Here is a 22,354-nt window from a genome sequence, read left to right on the forward strand (position 1 = left end):
ATGGCCCCTGCCCTCAAAGAGCTAACAGGGGTTTGAACACACAAGTATGGCAAGAGAGTAGCAAAGGCCTTCTGTGCTGCTATCACATGGTGAGTACCTAGGGGCCAGGAAAGAGGCAGTCTGGGACTGATGCATGAAGGACCGTGGCCCTGAGCTGGTGAGAGGGAGATCCGTGGCCCCGCCGTGGGATTGTGCCACTCTTCTCCCTTCTATCCTGCTGTTGGCTGTCTGTGGACAGCAGTCCCGGGGCATACCCCATTGCTGCAGGAGTGACCTTATGTTCTTGTCCCCATCGCAGTTCTCTGCTTTCAGGAGCAAATTTCCCTCTAGCTTTTTCCTTTTCTTACGAGGGCGGGTGGTCTCTGCCAGACCCCTGCTTTGAAGATTACCATCTGCCCACCTTAATTTCCTGCATAGTTTCAGTTGGAACGTCTTTTCTTCCTGGACCCAGAAATACATAATAGGATTCTTCTTGGTGCCAGTAGCCACCTGGCATCCTCTCAGCAGTGGCTGCATTTCAGGTATGGATGGGAATGATTATCTGTGCATCAGAAAACTCAGGTTTGTCCTGCGAGCAAGTTGTGTGATCATCACTAAATGCAGGACTGGCTTTGTTAGGCCCTGACTGTGGCCAAGGCTGTTATTTCTCTGTGGGTAATTATTCCAGGCTTCACGGTCACGAGCTGAGTGTAATCAGGGGCAGATAAGAAAGCCATATATAGAGCAAAGTACGTATTTCTTAAGGTGGGCGGCCAGAGGCATATTTGTGTGTGTGTGTGTGTGTGTGTGTTTTTAAAAAAAGACCTATAGTTTCTGGGCAGCAGACCTTAAGTTTCCAGTAAACATCTCCTCCCTTTTTACTTTACCTTTTAATTTTGTGTTTATGGTCTCTGTGCTTTGAAATTGCTTTGCTGTGATGCCAGCCCAGCCTGAAAAAGGCGGAGCCAGCTCGGCCCTTTGGAGGCCATGGTTAGATCAGAGTTCTTAGGGCTACTCTGGCCGGGCTGAGTGACAACTCAGACATGATTACTGGACCTTCACCAGGAGAATAAAAATAAAAACCTTGAGCTTGAAGGGGGGAGGGGACATAACATGTCTCAGTGCGTTCCCCATTTGTCACTTTGTCTCAGGAGGAATCATCTGTGTGTCGTTCTGGTCTGGGTTGGTTTTCTGTCTCCCCATCTGCCTGTGTTGATGCCTCTGCTCTGGGGGTCACAGCTGCCTGGAGCCTCTAACCTGAACCTGATTCCCCGTAACTGTGGCTTGGATCCTAGGCACATACTGGGTTAAGTGGTCTCTCCTGGTGGAGTTGGGTGCTGGCCCTGTTCTTTATTAGCTTCACTTGTTGCCACGATGGGCTGGGCAGGGGCTGGGGAACGCTACGGTAGGAACGCTGGGGCCCAGCCAAGTGGAGTGTGTCCGTGAGGGTGAAAACTGGAGGGGAGGGAGGCCAGCAGGAAAAGCTGGGGGAGGAAAACCCGCAAAAGCAACCAAGCTGTCCAGGCCCGTGCAGTGGGGGCGGTGGTGGAGGAAACACGGCCGTATTTTGCTGCTTTTTTAACTGCTTTTAGTTCAGTGCTGCTCGAAGGCTATTTCAGAATTCCCTCACTGAACACAGGCAGCAGCTGCTGGAAGAGGGGTGCGGGGCTCTGAGTGGGTGCTGGAAGAGGGGTGCGGGGCTCTGAGTGGGGCGCTTCCTGCAGCAATTGATGCCGGGAGTCCCTCAGTGCCCAGGAGCATGTGTAGGGGCAGGACTGACCTTGTCCCTTTGTCAGGGTTGATGTTTCTCTGGGCAAAGAGAGCCCAGTGAGCTGAGGAAGAGCCCTTTCCTGGGCCCTTTGCACTCTGACCTGCAGATGTCCTGGGAGACCCCAGATAATAAACCTTTGACAGCAAACCATCCTGAGGTGAGCATTTGGCAGCTTAATTTTTTTGCCAGGGAGTGTAGGGCAGTTTCCCATTGTTCTATTTTTACAGCAGCTCTGGGTACAGGCAGGGTTAAGTGGTCTTTACCCCTACTTTGTCGGTGGCCAGGACAATGAATATGTTTATGGGATGTAGGGAGGGAGGCTATTCCAACACTTTGACGGAATATCTTTTTACTATGCTATATTGCCTCAAAAATAAACACTTGGCATGTGTATGCGTGTGCACATACACGTGTGTCCTCACTATAATCCTCAGAAGATTACAGATTCTTTTCTGCTGCTGTCACCGGGAAGGAATTGTCATTGTGCCCTTTCCTACGCGCGGTAGTTTGTGGCTTACAAAGCACGTGATTCGTTTCATCTCCGTGACAATCCCTGCAAGTGGATGCTAGTTTAGATGAACAGATGGAGACCTGCAGATGCTGAGTGACTTGGCCCCAGCTGGGAAGTGATGGCTGGTAGGTGGGAAACACCCTGGATGCCATGGTTGGGAATGGAGACCCGGTGACTCGGCCAGAGGTGTTGGGTTTTGCTGTTCTTGCCTCTGAAGCCATGTGGGTTCCCATTCCTGAGGGTGACCATCCCCCATGGGGCCTTCTTATGCCCTGAGTTGAAGTTGATCAGTGTGTGAGGAAGCCACACAGCCAGGTCAAGGGGTGGGCCACCCCAAAGGTGTGCTGGAAAACTGGGTGAGAGTGGCTAGAATCGGGGTATGCCCCGCTCATTTTGAAAGAAGGAGTGTGTACTTCACTCATGGCGCCGCTCCTGGTGTAGGGGCAGACCAGGTAGCCCTCTACCACTTAGTCACTGTGGGCTCTTGGGGTGGTTGGACCTCCAATTGAGGGTACTCTGTATGCCCTTCAGGAACTATGAGCAGTAAATGGGGTCCTTGCTGCAGTCTGGGCCTGTAACAGTCACTCTTCTGGTCAGAAGTGATTTGACAGTTCTTCTAATCCTGCCCTCTTATTGACACGGAAAGCTGAGTCCCTTAGAGATACAGTGACTTGCTCAGGGTCATGTGAATCAGTGGCAGTGAGCAAGAGTGAGGACGACCTGGTCTTTTGATGCCATGCTTGGGTGTTCTGTTGGTTTTCATGCTTTGCATGAATTAGTCCACACCCTGGCACATTGCCATCTCCCCACAAAGTTAGCTGTCTCTTGAGGTCAAGTCAGCTAGCATCCAGGAGTGAAATTTTGAGACTTCTGAATTCAAATGCTTGGGGAGAGGAAAGTGGGTAAGATTTGGGGGTGGACTGTAAACACTTTCTGGTGCTTGCATCCTAAATCTAGTTTTCCAAATATCCTGGCAGGTATAGTAAGCCGTGGTTCAGATGCTGAGATCCGAACTCCAGATTTTGGAAAGTAGACCCGTATTTCTTAGAGCCCTCAATGTTTCTCTCCACTGCATTCCCTAACCCGCATACCTCTAGAGCTTTAAATCATCTTTGGCTTGGGGGTTGAAAGTAACCCAGGACACTGGTAAGCCTCCCTATCCACTTCGTACAACATTGTCAGGCTAAAATACTATAAACAGACCACCAAACTGTGTTTGGCCCAAGACCAAGCACCTCCTTCCCCACTTGAGCACTTGATTATCTGCCCAGTGTTCAGTCTTGAGTTCAGTGGAGGAGACTTTCAAGTCCCAGCACAGGAATCCAGCCTAATTTCTGTATTGTTACCATCTGGTTTCATGGAGTCTGTTTCTTTTGATTTTAATTGTGCCCCCTGGAAAGGAAAAACCCTAAAAATGGTGGAAAAATAAGATCCCCCTTGACCCCCCCCCCCCAGTACCCCAGGCACACACACTGCTGCTTGGAACCCTCCCTGGTTTTGAACATTATTCCTACTTCCCTGCACTCTCCAGGGCACTGTTTGCTCGAAGGGGATTTTCTGGATGGGGTCTAGGCCAGCACCTAAGCTGAGATGGGAGCTGCCTCCTAAGTAAGCTGAGGGTCACCCAGGGGCCTGCCCTGCCCCAGAGGCTGGCCATCTAGCCTTGTGGTGACATACTGCATAACCTCTTCAACCAGTGAGTCACCACTCACCCCCAGATAACCACTGGTACTTTCAGGGGGAACTGCTGGTATCATTGTGGCTATGACCATGGTTCCTCCAAAATAAGGTGTTTTTAGAAACGAAAGTACAGGGATGATTTCCTTCGATTTGTTGTCATGGACTCATGAATCCCCAACATTTACCTCAGAAAGACTCACCTTGTTTGCTCTTAAGTCTTCTGCTTGTTTTACATATTACGAATAAACAAACAACACATCTAACATTTTGGGGGGAAAACTACATTTTTATCTCGTGTGACTTTTCCGTATTGTTTTCTAGAATTGTCTGTTTGCATATGCCTTTTCATATAGCTGTAATCAGAGTGCATCAGTCTAACCAGGAAGGCAGGAACCGCTTTATTTACCACAAAGGGAATTTAATACGGGGCCTTGGTGACACAGGCAGTAAAGGAGCCCAGAAACCAAACATGGGAAGGCACGGTGACCCAGACTTAGTGGCAGGAAGCTATTGCACCTTTGGGCTGGAGGTGCAAAGGGACGAAGTGGTGTGCCCATGGCCCAGGGGCAGGGTCACTGGTGGGCCTATTTAGAGTAGATGCAGCTGCTTGTTAAAATGCCGGTGATGGGCAGAACAGGAGTGAGGAGAGGAGCAACCTGGCCTCTTCCTCCTGCCATCTGCTTTCTGGGGAGTTCCTGCTCATCCAGGCCCTGCCAAGTACCCCCTGATGTACAGCTAGAAAATTACGGTCAGCTCCGGCAGGTGGAGGTGGAGGGACAGAGCAGAGCACAGGAAGACGAGGATGGGCAGGAGGGCAAGAAGGGCCCAGACCAGCACAGGCTACACGCCTGCAGTTCCACTTTGAGCATTTCCCCATGTTTTCACATGGTCTGTAGATTCACATGTGTTATCTCAATGGACGTATCACAGTTAACCAAACCGTTCCTTAGCTGCCGGGCGAAGGCTTAAAATGATAAATCACCAGTTCTCAGTGCTGCTGGTGGCCCCAACCAGCAGCATCAGCATCACGGGGAAATTTGTTAAAAATGCAGAGTCCCAGGCCCCACCCCAGGTCGCCTGAATCAGAAATCCTGGGAGTTGGGCCCGCTGTGTTTGCACACCCCTCTGAGGCATGATGATGTACATTCTTAAAGTCTGAGGACCACTGCCCAGGTGGTGCTGCACCTCACTGAGGCTGGGGGGCAGGAGTCCACTCAGCAGTGTGGTGGAGCGGAGAAGGCCTTGACTCCAGGGCTGGATGCTCTAGGGTAGGTCCTGCCCTTGACCCTTAATCTCCTGGAATTCTTTCCCTTTTTGTTAAACAGCTGAAAATATCAAACCCTGTTGATGGTGTGAAGATGATGTCCCCATATGTGGTGCTTTGGGGAAGGAAGGGTGGCAGTTTCTGCCAGTTTCTGGTCCTGGGAAATTGGCCTTGGTGCCAGTACCTGAGGGGCATGCTCAGAAATTCAGTGATAAAGGTTTAGGAGGCGGATGAATGTGTTTGAAGTCACCAGGAATCTTGGACTGAGAGTTGGATGTTGGCAGCAAGCTTCCCCTCACCACCCTCTTTTGAGTAGAGCCACCAACCTGGCCTTATGATTGTCATTAATGGCGACTACAGGAGGGGACCGGCTGGGGGGCTTCCTCACTTCTGTCTCCTTAAATCTTCCTAGTGGGCCTTCCCGATGGCACAGCTGGTTGAGCACCACACTGTGAAGCTGTTCGCAGCCTCTGCAGTGCTGGTTTGATTCCCGATCGGCCAGGGCAATACCCACATGGTGCGGCAGACCTCTCCTGTCTTGCCCGCTGCTACCCTCAGTAGTGTCTTCAGTCCGTCTGCCTGTTCTGCTCCCCACTCTGTCTCTGGTGAATTCTCTCACCCTCCAGCGCCTCTGACCTGTACCCTAGTTCTTTTAAATCTTTGAAAAAAAAAACTTCCCAGCAATCCTATCAAATAGGGGGTCTAACAAGAAGAGACTGAGGCTCAGCTGCTGAAGGGGAAGGAGGTGAGCAGACCCAGTGCCGAGGGCACAGGCAGAGGCTCACTTTGCCTGAGCGCCATCCCCTAGGTTGCCACCACTGAGATGGGAAGAGGAACTGGATGAATGCCCTTGCTGGCTTAGGGTGATAGATTGAGCCCCGAGTCCTGTGGGCGGACTAGAGGAGCCGGTTGAAGCTGATGAGGAGGCTGGTTACCTGAAAGAAACAAAGGCAGCCTCTGGCTCCAGTCTTCCTGCCTCTGGCCAGTGCCTGAGAGAAGCCTCTGGGGCCAGTGGGAAGAGTAATCGCCACCCCTCCCCGTTTCATGGCTGTGGAAGCAGAGACTCCAGAAGTCACTTGGTTTACCTGAGGTTACACAGGTTTTCCAAGCCCTCCGCCCATCCCGTGGGAGTCCTCAGCGTGGGCAGTAGGACTGTCTGAGGTGGGACAAGTCCAGTGAAGTCAACCTGAGCCTCGGCCCAGTCACAAGGTGTCACCCTCTTGCCAACGCACATTATCCTCCTACTTGGGCTGCAGCTCGAAGAGACATGAGACAGGGCAAAGCTTCTAGGACCAGAGCACCAGCTGCTCCTTTAACCCCCTGGGGTTTGGAGGCCATCATCCCACTCAGTGGTTCCTCTTGGGCAGGGCTGAGGTGAGGGCGTTTCCTGGCGCCTTCTAAGGTAGACTCAGCACAAAATAATCTTATTGTTGAAGCTCTGCTCAAAATTGCTACCCTGGGGAGAAGGCCGTGGCAGGACAGGGCAGGGTGTCTTGACATGGAGCTCAGGGCCTGCTGGGGCAGGTCCTAATGATAGTAAATAACTGTGTTGGAGGCAGGACCCCAGCTTTTAACTCAATAAATATACATTATTTCTAATGCAGCCAGGCGTGATCTGAGTGTCATAATTGCCAAGATCTGCTTTACAGGCATTTAAGGAAACATGAGGGGCTGCACTTAGCAGGTGAGGATATGGTCACGTACATCTAACAGGTGTCTCGGAGAAGCCCTCGATTTATCCTTTACTTCAGCCCTGCAGGTTGCAACTGATTTGATGTGCCAGAACTTTTGGAGTCCTTTTTCTTTCCTGGGCTTAAATTAGCCTGAGTTTTAACCCAGCTCAACCATAGCTGTAGGTCATGGCACACTGTGTGGAAGGGTGTGGAGCAAACTATTGCCCGTGTCTCCTCAACTCTCAATCCTTACAGAGTATTTCTCTTTCAAACTTCTGGTCATCAAGTGTGTGTGGGGGGGTGGGGGTGGGGCAGAGGGACAGAATATCCCACACCGAGCAATTCTGTGAGTCTCTGGAAGACAGCTGGGGGTCCTAGACATAATTGAAGTCAGTTCTGACAGTATCCCGAGAGTGCATTGGACCCCACAGGTTAGCGGTCAGCCCTGTAGGACTCCTCCCCACGCCACTTCACATGTCCCCAAAAGTCCAGATTGTACCCTGTGCTTTTGACCCATGAGCTAGAAATCAGAGGTTCCTAGAACTCAGGAAAGCAGTTTTCTTACTAGATGGACAGTTTGTTATAAAAGCATATAACTCAGGGACGGCCAGAAAAAAGATGTGGGGCGAGGTATATGGAAAGGGGTGGCAAGGTTCTGTACTCTGAGCAATAGCTCCAAGAATCTACTCGTTCACCAACCCAGAGGCTCTCTAATCCTGTCCTGGCTTTTTTTTTTTTTTTTTTTTTTTGAGGCTTCATTACGTAGGCACTATTGATTAAATCATTGGTCATTGCTGATTAGATTCAACCTTCAGTTCCTCTCCCCTTACAGGAGGTGTGTGTTGGGGGACATGCAGCTGAAAGTTCCAATGTTAGGCTCACTCGGATGGTTGCCCTGACAACCAGTCCTCCATCCTTAGAGGCTTTTCAGAGGTCCCCTTAGTAACATGAGCTCAGGTGTGGTTGATAGAAACTTGTTATGGGCCGGAGGCGACGGGCCCCGCGGGCCGGAGCCGCGGGGCAGAGGGCGCGGGCGAGACGCTCCTCGGGCCGGGCCGCGGCCCGGACGCCCGGCGCTCGCTGCGGGGCTGAGGGGAGAGAGCCCTGCGCCCGCCCCAGGCCCCGGCGCCCGGGCCCCGCGGCGCCCCCTGACACCCGGAGAGGGCTGGGGGCTCCCGGGGGCGCCGGGCCGCCGGTGACAGGTCTGGAAGCCGCTTCGCCGCCCGAGTTGGGTCTTGTCCGGCCCGATTTCTTGCTCGGTGTACTTTGTGCGGATAAGTTTTGGAGATTCGGTTCCCAGCCTCTGGGTGAAATTCTGCTTTCATTCATGAACAAGGGATTATTCTTGAAAGAAGTCTTGTAAAAGAGAATTCTTAACAATGGCTTCAGCAGTGCTTAGTTCTGTTCCCACTACTGCTTCTCGTTTTGCCCTGTTGCAAGTGGATAGTGGCAGTGGTTCTGATTCTGAGCCTGGAAAAGGCAAAGGTCAGAATACTGGAAAGTCTCAAACAAGCAAATCAACTACAAATGAGAAAAAGAGAGAGAAAAGGAGAAAAAAGAAAGAACAACAACAGAGTGAAGCAAATGAGCTTAGGAATCTTGCTTTTAAGAAAATACCCCAGAAGTCCTCCCATGCAATTTGCAACACGCAACACGAACTTTCATTGTCAAACCCAGTACAGAAGGATTCACGAGAAGAAAATTGGCAAGAGTGGAGGCAAAGAGATGAGCAGCTTACATCCGAAATGTTCGAAGCAGATCTTGAGAAGGCATTGTTGCTAAGTAAATTAGAATATGAAGAACACAAGAAGGAGTATGAACATATTGAAAATGCTTCAACTCAGTCAAAGGTTATGAATAAAAAAGATAAAAGAAAGAACCATCAGGGAAAAGACAGACCTCTTACAGTATCTCTAAAAGATTTTCAATCGGAAGATCACATTAGTAAAAAGACTGAGGACTTGAGTTCTTCCCAGACTTTATCATCTGATGGAGGATTCTTCAATAGACTGGAAGATGATGTTCATAAAATACTTATTAGAGAAAAAAGAAGAGAACAGCTTTCAGAATATAATGGAACAGATAATTGTGCACCTCACGAACACAACCAGGAAGTAGTTCTGAAAGATGGAAGAATTGAAAGATTAAAGTTAGAACTTGAAAGGAAAGATGCTGAAATCCAGAAGCTGAAAAATGTGATCACTCAATGGGAGGCAAAATATAAAGAAGTAAAAGCAAGAAATGCACAGTTACTGAAAATGCTTCAAGAAGGTGAAATGAAAGATAAAGCAGAAATACTTCTACAAGTTGATGAATCACAGAGTATCAAAAATGAGCTAACTATACAGGTGTCCTCACTTCATGCTGCATTAGAACAAGAAAGATCTAAAGTGAAAGTATTACAAGCCGAGTTAGCCAAATACCAGGGTGGCAGAAAAGGGAAAAGAAACTCTGAATCTGACCAGTGTAGGTGATTACATTCGCCTGAAAATTCTAAATTTTCAGGGTTTTGCAAAAATGTATATATAAAATGCTGTGCAACTGCTAAACTATGCAGTTTTTGTTGAAGAAATTTAAAACATTTGGCTCACTAACAGTCTATAATTTTATGTTATTTTGGCTTGAAGTGAAAAGAGAAATAGAATTCCAGCAGAACTAAATGATTATTGTTTGCCGTCCATACTTCTTATCACTTTAGTTTTTCATCAGTCAATAAAATTAATTTACTCTTTAAAAAAAAAAAAAAAGAAACTTGTTATGAATAATACCCATTTCACCTTTATTGTTCTGGAGCTATTTCAGGAGCCAGGAGTAAAACTAAATGTAACAGAAGATGCCCCTATGGCTTTTATATAGGAAATGACAAGGGTTTTAGGAGTTATGTGCCAGAAACCATGGAAAGAGACCAAATACATATTTCTTATTATAAATTACAAGCTCACAAGTGGCCTCCATGGGAGTGGTGATAAGTTCAGAGAAGCCAACCTCGGCTAACTGGGTCAGTCTTGGTCAAGTTGCCTCAGTTTCTCCAGTAGTAAAATGGGGGAAAAAGCTGCCTCTTGGGGTTGTTGTAAGGTTGAATCAGTGCACGTTCAAAGCTTGTCTTGTCACTTTGCTGGCAAGTGTGGTTGACCCCTTCCTCTCTCCTCTTAGTGTTAGCCAAAAATGAATGGCTGCTCACTTAATCTGCTTTTACTGTGTTGATAAAGAAACCACTCACACAGCAGGGCAGCTTCTGAAAAGCTAAAAAAGTGCCAGCAAAGCCTTCCATTTCATCAGGTGCTGAGGTGGGTAAGCATCTTAATGCATATCCTGCTAACATTTCAGCACTGGAGACTTGAGCCAAAATATCTGGGATCCAGGGCCTCTACACTGTGGGAACTTGCGCTAGTTTAGTTTTAGACCTCCCAGTCAGCAAAGGAGAGGACAGCTGTGGGAGGTGTGTTGAGTCTGTCTTTGATGCAGGTGTGGCTTGGTATCAAGGCCAGTTTCATGAGCATGGACATGTGTGGTCATACAGAGCTTCTGGCTCAGGAGGGCCCTGTCCTTAGTTTAGCATCTATTGTCGCCATCTTGAAATTCTTGATTTTCTTGGAGCTAGAGTTTTGTAAGTAGAGTCTGATGAGACGTTGGAGCATGCACAGGGGAGAATACCCACCCTGTACCTTCCTGCCTTGTACACATGCCGTGTTTGCAATGCCCCTGAGCAGAGAATTCTAGTAGACTCACAGTGAGTGGGCATTGAGAGAGAGTCGAAGAGAAGGTAAGGTAAGACATCTACAACTGAGTAGGAGGGCCCTGACCATCCTGACACTTTGTATTTGACAGAATTTGTTGGGGATGCAGAAAGTATTCTAAGAAATATCATGACCCAGGAATCTCACATCCTTCCTTATTCCTGTTATTTCCGGGTGTGGCCAACCACTCACTGCATATGATGACATACAAGGCGAAGGTGTGATAAAGCGACCCATAGTACCTTTGCCTTTCAGGCCTTTGTTATTCATCGGCAAGCAGAAGGTAGGGAGGGTTGGTAGAATGTGCTCATACCAATAAGTCAAGTGAAAATGTAGTATTGCTCCTGTTCTGATAAGTCGCACAATGTATGTGTGTGAACATGCTACACAATTCAAATTGTGTAATTTCAGCACTTCATATACTAGTAGAATGCTCTCATGTTTATTTAAAACCAGTATTGCTCAACATAAACATGAATGGTGAAATTTATGCTAATGATTTAAAAATCTAAATTTTTCCTAGAATGAGATTAAACAGCAAATAAAACCACTGTAAGAAATCAAGAGACTGAAGAAAGTGGAAGTGTTTTACATTTAAATACCTTTCCCTCCTGCTTTTTTGCTGAAAGGGTCCCACATTTTCATTTGCACTGGGCTCCACAGAATATGTACCCGGCCCCGGCTGGCATCCTAGGATGGTGGTCTCAGGCTGGTCTGCACAGGCAGGTCCTTTGCCAGATCCCTGAACTTCTAATGCTGTCTTCTGGGTTGCAAAGCCAAGTAACAACATACAGACAAGTGAGCATTGGCACTTGCTGTGAAGATCCCTGGCAGTCCCAGAGGACACTGGGCTGTTGATAGAGATCAGAGTCAAGGAATTTCAGAGGCTAAAAACATACCCTTGTTGGAGGTATTTTGGGGGTCTCCTGTGCATTCCCCATGTGCATGTTGGAACAGCCTAGTGTAGGGGTATGAGCTAGCAGTGGGCTGAGAGAAAGGCTTTGGTTTGATTCCTAGCTCTGGCTTGGTTTCCTCAGGCAAGTCGTTTCTGCCTGGATGGGTTTCCTCGCCAGGTGATCCTCAAGTTGTAATGTTAAGAGTGTGAACAAGTTGGAAGCAGATTCTTGGGTCAAATCCCATTTACACCCCTAAGTTATTGGACCTTGGCATGTTGTGGGAACCTGGGTTTCCCCATCTGTAACATGGGAATGTTGGTAACTACCTCTTAGGGTATTAGGGAAATCCAGGGGAAGGAGTTAACATAGTGTATGGTGCATGGTGTTGAATAGATGGTAGCAACAGTCATGCTGGTAGAGAAACAATCACTAGGGGGGTTAGGGCTAAAGTGTTATCATCTGGGCACCCCAGCCTCACTTTACAGAGACTACGACTGTGAGTGCTTGGGGAGCCTCGGCCTCGGGCCGCTAAGCAATCACTAAGCCTTCTCAGTGCTTCAGAAGTTACTGGAACAAAAATCACAGTGCTTCAGTTTGAAGATCTAGGTCCTTGGCCTCACATCCACCGCCACCCTCAGTTGTGTGACCTTTGACAGGCTCTTCCTTACCCTTCTCTTCCTCTATGAAATGGAGTGTCGCTGGGTCTGCTTGCCTTGGAGAAATCTCTCATTTCCTTACATTCACGGTGCTGGTGCTAGCAAGTATTCTATGGTTAATCTTTAGTATTGAGCTCTTGCTCCCTATTGTTAGAGAGGCTGAGAAGCAGTTCCTTTGCTTGGAACTTGGTTCTTCATCTGTAAGATTAGAGGACCGGACATAAACTGCCCCACGAGCAGGTTAGGAAAGAAGGAAGCAGGAAAGAGAGGGAAGAAAGGAAAGGGAGAGAAAGAAAAGAAAAGCAGCACAATTTGGGACTTTCCCCAAATGGAACCACATCGCAGATTTCAGGACTCAGGAAGAGGTACAGCCCTGCCTTGGGGTTGAGAAACGACAGGGCCTGTCCCAATGTCACAGGGGTTTCTTGTCACCCCCTGCCTCCTAAGCCCTGGTAGCTCATAACCCTGGCTAACAGCTTGGCAGCACAGAGGCAAACCACAGAGTACATCGGAGGCCCAGATCTGCTCATTTCAAGGGTGGGGCTGCGTTTTTCTCCTGCCACAGTGAACTAATTAAAGAAAACAAGCTTTGGGAGTTGGAGAGAGAGTAAGCTGGCCACAGAGCACTTGGGAGAATTGCTTGGGCTGTGGAGGCCCCTAGAGCCCCTGAAAGACAGGTGGAAGTGGCCTTGGGGGCCCCACACATCCCCCATGAGAGTTCTGAGACCCCTATTTCCTAGCTGGGAGGCCTGGATAGGGTGGGCTGATGTAGGCTGGGAGGGTGATCTGTTTGCGAGGGATTGGAATGGTGTTTTGAAATGCTTCAAAATGTGGGACTTTGTCCGTAGTTGCTCTGTCATCACAGAGCACATATCCTGAGAGTTAGCGCTGTAATGGTGCATTTGTGATTCTTGCGCCAGCCTTAGGGAAGTGGTGTGTCTTCTATCTTCCCTAGGAGTTAACCTCCACTCCGAGAGGTGACTGTTCTGGTTCAGGGTTTTGGGCTTGGAAAGTGGGAAAAGGACTTGGGACCTTTGTCTCCAGACCAAGCATGCTAATTACGTGGAGGGGAAGGCAAACATCAATTCCTACTGTCTTACAGCCATCCCGGCCTCCAGGATGGCAGTCCAACTCCAGCAGCCCCATACTGTTTTATGGAGAAGGTACATTGCTGAAACATTGATCGTGTAAATTGAATTATGCTTTCAGCATACCAGGAAAACCATTTAAAGGAATCCTGTTGTGAGTCATTTTGAAAAATGAAGAATTACACTATCTCCCCAACAACTTGCTATTTTGGTAAATTTCATGTGGCAAGATTGCTTAAAAGAGGGGTCCCACTGTTTTGCTAGCTTATGATTTTTACTGCATAAGGATGGTTTACTCCTTAGGTGCTCAGAAGGGGTTTACCCATGCTGGAGAAACAGGGGATGATATACTGTGTGCGTGCAGAATGTTTTGATCACATATTCGGAGAAGGTGGGCCTTAGTGTGGCCTTGGGGGGCACCAGGCCAGTGATTTACCAGTGAGGGGTGATATGAGAAACTTAGTGTGATGATAGAATGTTAGTGATGATCTAGTTAGTTAGATCTAAGGTGCCTGAGATCTAAGAGATGATCTTTATGTAAGGAGTACTAGTAAATCACAGAAGTTCGTGAATGATTTATTTGCCAGTTAATTCTCTATATCCCATTATATATTCCTCTATATAATGGAATAATTTTTGGCCAAGAAAAATGCCCCAACATGGATGAACCTTACAAACATCATGCTCAATGAAAGAACCAAGCACAGAAGGCCATGAATTGTATGATTCCATTTACATGAAATGTCCAGAAAAGGCAGATTCATAGAGACAGGAAGCAGATTAGTGGTTGCGAGGAGTTGAGGAAGGAGGGGGAAATGAGGCCTGATAATTAGTGGGCACAGGGTTTCCTTTAGGAAAGAAGAAAATGTTCTGGAACGAAATAAATGTGATGGATGCACCACATGGTGCCATGAAAAGTGGTTAAGATGGTAAACTTTTATGTTAGGTGTATTTAGTCACGACACAAGAAGTGATCTCTCTTGGCACCCCTCTCACTGGCTTAGCTTCTAGAATGTTGTGCTGAGTGGAGAGAAGGGAGGGATCATTGTGTGACTGAGCAAGCCTGGAGTTTCAGATTCAGACTCAACCTTTATCAGGAATCAGACCCAGAGAAGGCTTGCCCAAGGACACAGAGCGTGGGGTCAGAGTTGGGATTTGGTTTCTAACCTCACTTTCCATTGGGAACATCAGTGGAAAAGTGGAGTTCTTTGGCTCCTTCATGTCCCTGGGTAAACTCTGAGTTCCAAGTCAGTCTGTCCCATTTGGTGTTTTGTGCCCATGTTGGGTACCTGGGGACCATCTGTCCAAGGCTGCTGAAACAGCCCCGGTTAACTCAGTTGTCAGGAGACTTGGTAGCGAAGGCCGAGGAGCTGGGCTGTGTCCCTGTGCAAGCATCTAGAACAGTTCCAGTTATGCTTCTCAATTTCTCTTTTAGCAAAAGGAACCGATTTTGTATAAACACATACGTTTGGTGTTTGATGGAAGGCTTATCATGTGACACTGCTTCTTCTTTTCTTTTTGACTATGAACATCTGACACTACAGGAAACAAGAAACTTTCCAGTACCTAATTTGTGCTCATTCTACTTTCAAACCATCTTGGCCCCAGCACAGTGTAAATGAAACTGTAGCTTATAGTAATATTTATGTATGGGAGTCAATGAGCTGTCTAAATGCTTGGATGTCAGAAAAGCTTTCAAATTCAGCAAGCCCCCCGGCTCTCCCCTGCTCTGGTCTGTAGTCGCTAGGCCTGTCTTCTCTCTAGCATGCTGTCCACGGGCGGCCATGTAGTGACAGCGATGATGACAATGGTGTCTAAATCTAAGTGGATCACACTTACATTTAATCCTTAGGAGAAGGCAAATGCTTTTAGGATCTTGGAAGTTTACTTATATTCTTGGTAACTGAGGTAAGCTCCATGGACAGGGAATGACAGGATTTGGTTTTCTTAGCAAAGTGGCCAAAAATTTCTAAGCCCTGGCTTCCTCCTCCTTTAATTTTTTTTTTAATTTTTAAAAGATTTATTTATTTATGCATACAAGAACTGGGGTACAGGCCAGAGGTGTTGGGGGGGGGGTGAGGATTCACCAGAGACAGAGCGGGGAACAGAACAGGCAGACTGGCTGAAATACACTGCTGAGGGGAGCAGAGGGCGAGACAGGAGAGGTTTGCTGTGCCATGTGAGTAGCTCCCTGGCAGGCCTGGGATCCAGCTTGTGCTGCAGAGGCTGCGGATAGCTTCATAGTGCTGAGACTTAACCCCTTGCGCCACCAGGGAGGCCTTTCCTCCTCTTTTAGGTGTGAGTGATACCCCTGGTCTCTCCTGGTGTGAGCATTTGAGTGAGGGCTGAACAGTCAAGTGATTCATTAGCTGTAAGGCTCTTGCTGAGGTGATTTAAGAAAGAAAGAAGAAAGAAAGAAAACCGGTTTGCGCTGGTTTGACTTCATTTTCACAGGAGTCTTAGCTGTGGGGCGCACAACCAGGAATGCAGGGATATTGATTTCGGCCATGAAGTCAGCAGGTCTGGAGGCACCTGCTCTGTGTGTCCATGTGAGGAAAACCCAGCTCCTACCCTCCAGGAGTTCACAGTTTAATTGTGTTTCCACGGATCACCTGGAAGAAGCACTTGATAACGAGCCATCCAGCCCCTGAATCCTATGGCCCCAGGCACCATGCTATTTAAATCAGAGTCCTGGAGGAAATGCTGGGGGGGAGGGGGGGGGCAGAGGTAGGTGTGTGTGTGTGTGTGTGTGTGTGTGTGTGTGTGTGTGTGTGTGTGTGTGTGTGTGTGTGTATGCGCGCGCGTACACATACGTACATTGGGGGAAGGGGTGTGTGCATGTGTGAATTTGTGTCAAGAGGGAGAAAAAACCAGCAGAGTAGGATGAGTCAGATTTATCCACTGTTTTTCCCCCTTTTGCAACTCGTTATGTGCACATACGCACACATACACAGAGCAGACAGGCACTTGCTCAGAAATGTGTGAAAACTACTTCAAATGTGTGAAATGCGGCCCTTTTGAAAGTGTGCCTTACACCCACATTCCTTGAGCAGGAATGGGTATGTGACTGTGCCTTTCTCTCCTGGTCTGCAGGAGCTGCTAGTTCAGGGCCAGCCCAGGCTGACTTGTGTGAGGGCCTGGATGTGGGCTGCGTGTGCTGGGAGCAAGAGCCCAGGAATTCTGTCAAACAGGTAGAATTCAGACCCTCTTGGTGTCCTGGTTGATCTGTAGCAGACAATGACAGGCTAGGGAGACTGGACACACCCCATTTTTCTAGGCTAGGCGCACTGCTCCTTAACTTGGTATTTAAAATCCTCCAGACCTGACCACTTTGTGGATTTGCCTTCTGTAGGGACCCTCTGCTCCTGCCAGACAAACCGCGTCACGGCTCCGCCTCAGCCTGCTCGCTCCACACCCACTCGCCCATATGTTCATGCTGGGAAGCTGTTCTGGGTATTTTCTGTACCTTTCTGTCTTAAAAACCCGGAGTGAGTCCCACTTCCTTGACGAGTTTTTCTTGATTATCCCAGCTCATTCTGACCCACCTCTACTTTTCTCTGAATGGTCTCCTGAATCACATCCTGGGTCTGGCACATAGTATATACCCAATGAATATTTTTTCAGTGTATGTATTTGGCCCTTCTCCAGAACAGGTAACTTGTCTGTGTGTCATTCATCCACCCAAGGATGATCACTGAATCACCGACTTCCCTTGTGCAGGAGTTATGTCTGAGGCTTGTTTTAACACTCACCCAGCCTCTCACCACCCTAGTGGAAGAGGGGAAGGCAAGGTCTTGCAAGGCCTGGGTGCTTCTCCCGGTTGCATGTGGCTTCAGACAAGGCACAGCCCTCCCAGAAGCTTACTCTGTATCACAGTGGGGATGATAGGAGCTACTCTTCCTATATGGAAGGCTACCTGATGGTCAGAAGAGAGTATGGGATGGAGGAGAGTTCTGGAAACCTCACAGTATTGTCAGACCTGAGCAATGAATGGTCTTGGGTATAGGCTATCATTGACTATGACCTGACATCAATGCTGGGTCCCCCTCAGGTAGGAAGGAGAGATGGCTATGCCACTGACCTCCAGTCCAGGACTCCTGGGCAAGGCTCTGCCTTGCTCAGCCTCAGTTTCTTCAATTTACCCTTTCAGCTCTGACCCTGGTGGTTGTGGTGCTGCATGGGGAGGGGATGGTGGGTGTGGACTCCCCACTCTTGCAGCAGTTAGTGCCTTCAGGTTGGCCTCTGCAGCTTTGACCAGCTCTCCCAGATCTTTCTTTGTGTATAACTTATTGCTACATCTCCACAAACACTTGCTTGATGGCAGTGGCTATGCTGTTTAAAGCGGCATCTTTATTTTCTCTTTTCTGGAGGTTTTGACATTTAAGAGTGGTTGGGAATGATGTCCAGAAGGGGAGGCAGGAAGCCTGGAGGAAAGGCAGGGGCCAGTAGCTGCGAAGATATATGTAACAGGCCCCTACTTTCAAAAGTGCCTGCTTCCCTGGTTCTGTTGTGGTGTGTTCAAAGGTATGAAGAAATCTGGAATCAGGTTTCAGCATTTTAACATATCCTCCCTATCCCAGCGATGGCTAAGAGCTCTTTCAGGGCAGGTGGGTAGAGACTGAGGTTTTTTTTTTTTTTTTTTTTTTTTTTTTTCCAGCTTTTATAACCCCCGTGTCTAGAATTTCAGCATGCTGAATGAAGAGTGGATGGGCTCACAGTTCTCATCACAACAGTGGGGTGTCAATGTATACATAAAGTTATGGTTCGTAACAGATTTGATGGGTTAAATACTGATTGTGTCTGCTCATGTCTGATTGTAGAAGACGGAGCTTCCAAGGAGGAAGGGCTGCCTTTTGAAACTATCTTCTCTGTTCCCTGTCCTGCATGCTGTGGTCCCCCTTCATCACTCTTGAATTCAGGAACATCTATGATTGGAAGGGAATAGGTATCTTCTTTACCTAGCGCCCAGTAGGGACGTGGTTATGCTCTGCACCCAGTGAGTAATAAGTACTCTTGCTAACTATGGGCGGAACCCTTTTCCTGTTGATTTTCAACCAGCCCCCTCTGCTCTGGCAGGTGGCTGTAGGGATATAACCTTGGCACAGGCCCTGGCACAACTGGCAGCGCTCGGATTGGATTGCCATAGTCTCTGCTATCTTGTTATCTCGTTTCCTCGATGATCGTTGTCACACGAGAAAGTACTTCCTCTGTGGGCTTCCCTTCACAGAGACCTTTGGGCACAGATCAATTCATCAACTACAATGTATGAATGAAGCCATTTCTGTTAAGAACTGAGGTCTTGTGTAACGCCACCTCTGAGAAGCCCCCAAGTCCACAGGAACCTTTCCTCTGTCATCTCAAGTCCAGTTTTCCCCTCCCCCCTTTTAGTACTGGGACTTGTTCCTCACTTGGGAGACAGGCAGGACAGATTCTGTGCATCGCCTTTGCAAAATTCTTGGCACATTTGACCTTGCGCGTGTCCCGGTGGCTGCTCTTCCTGATTTGCTTCCTGCCTTTCCCCAGGGGTCTCCGCATCAAAAGCTGCCTGAGGCTCCATTTCATGACCCCAGCCTTACCGTCTTTACCCTGTGGTCAGGACCCTGGCCTGGAGCTTTTGGCTCAGCAACGCTGGTTGACCTTGGGCAAGATGCTTGATCTCTCTGAGCCTATTTGCTCCTCAAAAAGTGAAGATTGACTGGGTCGCTCTCCAGTGTCCCTGCCTTCTGTGTCCTTCCTCGAGGAGTCACTGCTTCTCTGCCCTGCCCTGGCAACTCAGGTTGGAGGGCCATGTTGGGTCATAGAGGACACCCTGAATGCTGAGAAGTCACTAGACTGGGGTGTCTGGTAGGCAGAGCCCCTACAGGAAGCATGGGTGAGTGGTATTACTCAGCCCTGTGGAATGCAGAGGCATGGCTGAGCTTGGGCAGGGCAGCAGAGAGGTTTGTGGCTGTAACTGTGGGCAGAATTTCATGGCCTTGAAGAATGGCTACTGTATATACAAGTGATAAATATTAGTCACCCTGGCAGCTGAAGGAGTTTCCTGTGCTGCATTTTTGACACTTCCAGAAAAGGGAAGGCCTTCCTCCCTGACAGGGCCCAGGAGGGAAAATCGGAATGTGTCTCTATGGGCTCAGGTGCCAAGAAATTCTCTTACCCCGATTCCCTGGCTGGAGGTCCCGTGGGATTTCCTGACGCTGCATAGGGCCTGTTAATGCCCCCTGCAGACGGCTCTGCTGGCCTCCCTCTGAGCCTTATTAAACTTGTCCCAAATCTAAGCCTTGATCTGCCCTCCTCTCCCCCCACCCTTCTGGTGTTTTTCAGTCTCCTCAGTCTTCCCTGCCAGTGCAAGGCACCACCAAACCCCCAGATGCCTGAGCCAGACTTCAGGAAGCCATCCCTGTCACCTTCTCCCCCCTCCCTGGTCATCCAGCCTGTCAACAAATCCTGCCAGTTCTGCTTCTACAATATCTTCTTCATCTGCTCCCCTACCTGGACTGTAGCTCCCTCATCCAAATCGGGACCTCTCTGGCCAAGCTGCCTTCCCAACTGCTCTCTCCCTGCACAGGGGCCCGTTCACTGCCAACTACCAGAGTGATCAGTAAAAAATGTCCATCTGGCACATCTACTGAAAATTGTTCAGGGGCGTCCTGTGGCCTTGAGGGTAAAGGTCCAAATCTCTGATGAGCCCATGGGATCTGCCTGGTCTGCCTGTCCAGCCTCCACCCCCAGCTGGGCCCTAGCCCCACTCTGGTTTCTTATATTTCCTTCCTTAGGGCCTTTGTACATGCTGCTGCTTCTGCCTATAGTTCTCAGCTGGCTAATATGAATCAGGTCTCAGCTTAGATATCTCTCAAGAGAGGCCTCCCTGGCTGCCCTTTCCATCTAAATTCTATGCCTTGACACATTCTGTGTCTGCAGAGCCCTGTCCCCAGCTTGTAGTTGCACATCTAAGCAATTATTTGTTTCCCGACTGTCTTCCCTTCCAGGGCAGCAGCCATTTCTTTTGTTCACCACTCTGCCCAGGGCCCAGGACTGAGGAATCAGTAAATATTTGCTGGCATGAATCATAACAGGAGGATGTGTTTGCCTGTGCTGCTGTTCTGGTTCCGTTGGGGTCTGTCCCCGGCTCTTGAACCCCACTCAGTGGCCTCACAGGCACTGTTCTCCTGGCTTCACTTCCTCTGGCACCAAAACTTATCAGTTCCACATCTCAGTCTTTTGCAAGGTGACACTTCCTCTGATTACCTAATTCACACTAAGGTGTTAATGGTGCTAATGACATAGTGTTTATTACCCTAGGGGATGCAAAATGATGGTATCAAAACATATCATTCCCTGGTGGTGGTAACTTCCCAGTGAGTCCAAGTAGAACCTCATCTTCTTAGCCAGGTTTACAGGGCCCCATCAGCAGGACTTGACTTCTCTCTACTTATCCAGCGTTGGGTGCCCAAACCTTAGTCATCTACCTCTCTCCCTCCCAGCACACAGCCTGTACCTGACATGGGCAGACCCTCAGTAAATTTTTCTATGTGAATTTAAAAGACCTGGGCTTTAGCCAGAGTTTTAGCCCAGTGAGTCTGGACCTTGGATGCCAGAGGCATGGCAAATGGTGGGCCTTCCAGCATAGTGACCTGCAGTATGCAGGGAGACCAGGAGAGACTGCTTTGTCTGCATAGAGGGGAGGATGACCCTTCAGAGCCCCTAATTCCAGATCTCTACCCAGATACTCCACTGATCACATCACTTAAGCAATCTGTCCTGCCCAGGATGCTGTCACTCTGCTTTCCTAAGTGCCAGAGGAGGGGGGAGTCATGTCACCACACCCCCCTCACCTACTGTGTGTGGTTTGTGAGCACTGTGGGACTCCGAGGACAATTAAGATGCAGAGGCTGCAGGTACCCCTCATGGGAGAGCAGCCTCCCAGGCCTGCCAAGACCACTTTGGTGTGCTCAGCCTCATCATTGCCCATCTGGCTGTGGTTATAACATTGACAGGGCCCTGGTCCCTCTGCTCCAACCCCTGCCCCACTATCATGTCCCCTTTCCCCCAGCAGGGGTGTGGTCTGAGAAAGCTACACCATTAGGTTTTGTTTTAAGAAAATCCTTTTTGATTTTTTTTTTTTTCATGTTGGATACAAAGACATGGCAACTGTAGCTGAAAATGAGTGGATGACTTGGATTTAGTTTAATTTTTGGAAGGGAGGATTGTCTGGGGTGTGAGGCTTCCATGACATTGATATCAGGTATGAAAAGTCACCTCTGTCGCCTGGAAGACTAAGACCCTAGCACTTTCCCTGTAGCCTCCCCTCCTGCCAACTTGGATCTGCTCCCCCACATGACCATGGTTGACTCTCTAACGGACACATCTTGCCCTGGCACCTCCCTGCTTTAAATCTCCCACAAGACTTCCCTAGCCTACTGCCCCCCCCCACCCTGGCCATTGCTTGCCCCCTTGCTTTACCTCATCCCCAGCCTGGATATCCCAGGCCCATTTAACATGCTCCCTCATCCAGGAAGCAGCCTTTCTACACTTCCTTCCTCCCAGCACCTCAACATGTCCCAGGTGTCTGTTTCTTGTGCCCCTACAACTGCAGAGCACCCCGAGGTTGTCTCACATACTCTGAGATGTGAATACCATCTGTTTCTGGGTCTGAGTCCCACAGTGAGCTCTGTGGGGCCGAGCCCCAGGTCAGAGGCTGGCAGGGTGTGACACTAGGCCACCAAGGGCAGTCCCTGCCTTGTGTGAGCTCTGTTCTCTGGGCTGGGCTGCATTTAAACTGAGTTTTGGCCCCTGGGTCTGTCTTGTGGTTTATGACTTAATGCATTGAAATAGATAGTTGTGCTTTATTTTCATTGGGTTAGAAAGAAAAACAGTGGATATCTAGAATTTTCACTGATCTCGAGGTTAAGATAAAAATCACCGTCAGAGAGATGTTACTCATGAGTGTTGTATAAATCAAGGCAAGTTGGAAATGGCTGCTGGTCTTTTTTCCCACATTTGAGTTCTCCTTGAAGGCTGATTCACCTTCATGTCCTCTGATGCTAGCACGGTGCTGGCAGTGGTCACTGAAGAAATGCTGAATGAATGCATGGGATGAAT

General features: G+C 48.7%; 2 protein-coding genes across 5 annotated transcripts in view; both read left to right on the plus strand.

Moving 5' to 3' along the window:
* The window catches only part of SMAD3 (SMAD family member 3), a gene marked incomplete at both ends in the record, with an annotated part of 110,311 nt that overhangs the window by 18,443 nt on the left and 69,514 nt on the right, over positions 1-22,354 (plus strand). The window lies entirely within an intron of this gene.
* Positions 8,258-9,754, plus strand: LOC311175972 (G kinase-anchoring protein 1; the record flags this gene model as incomplete). 2 transcript variants are annotated; one of them, XM_084241236.1, is made up of 2 exons in its annotated part: positions 8,258-8,843; positions 8,997-9,754. In XM_084241236.1, the coding sequence occupies 2 exons, from the start codon at positions 8,258-8,260 to the stop codon at positions 9,350-9,352; spliced, it is 942 nt and encodes a 313-aa protein (XP_084097362.1). In that variant the 3' UTR covers positions 9,353-9,754. The 2 variants fall into 2 exon arrangements, with proteins under 2 accessions (XP_084097362.1, XP_084097361.1); XM_084241235.1 differs by having other exon boundaries at positions 8,258-9,754.

Source organism: Talpa europaea, assembly GCF_964194135.1.
Source record: "Talpa europaea genome assembly, chromosome: 8".
NCBI classification, from domain to species: domain Eukaryota; kingdom Metazoa; phylum Chordata; class Mammalia; order Eulipotyphla; family Talpidae; genus Talpa; species Talpa europaea.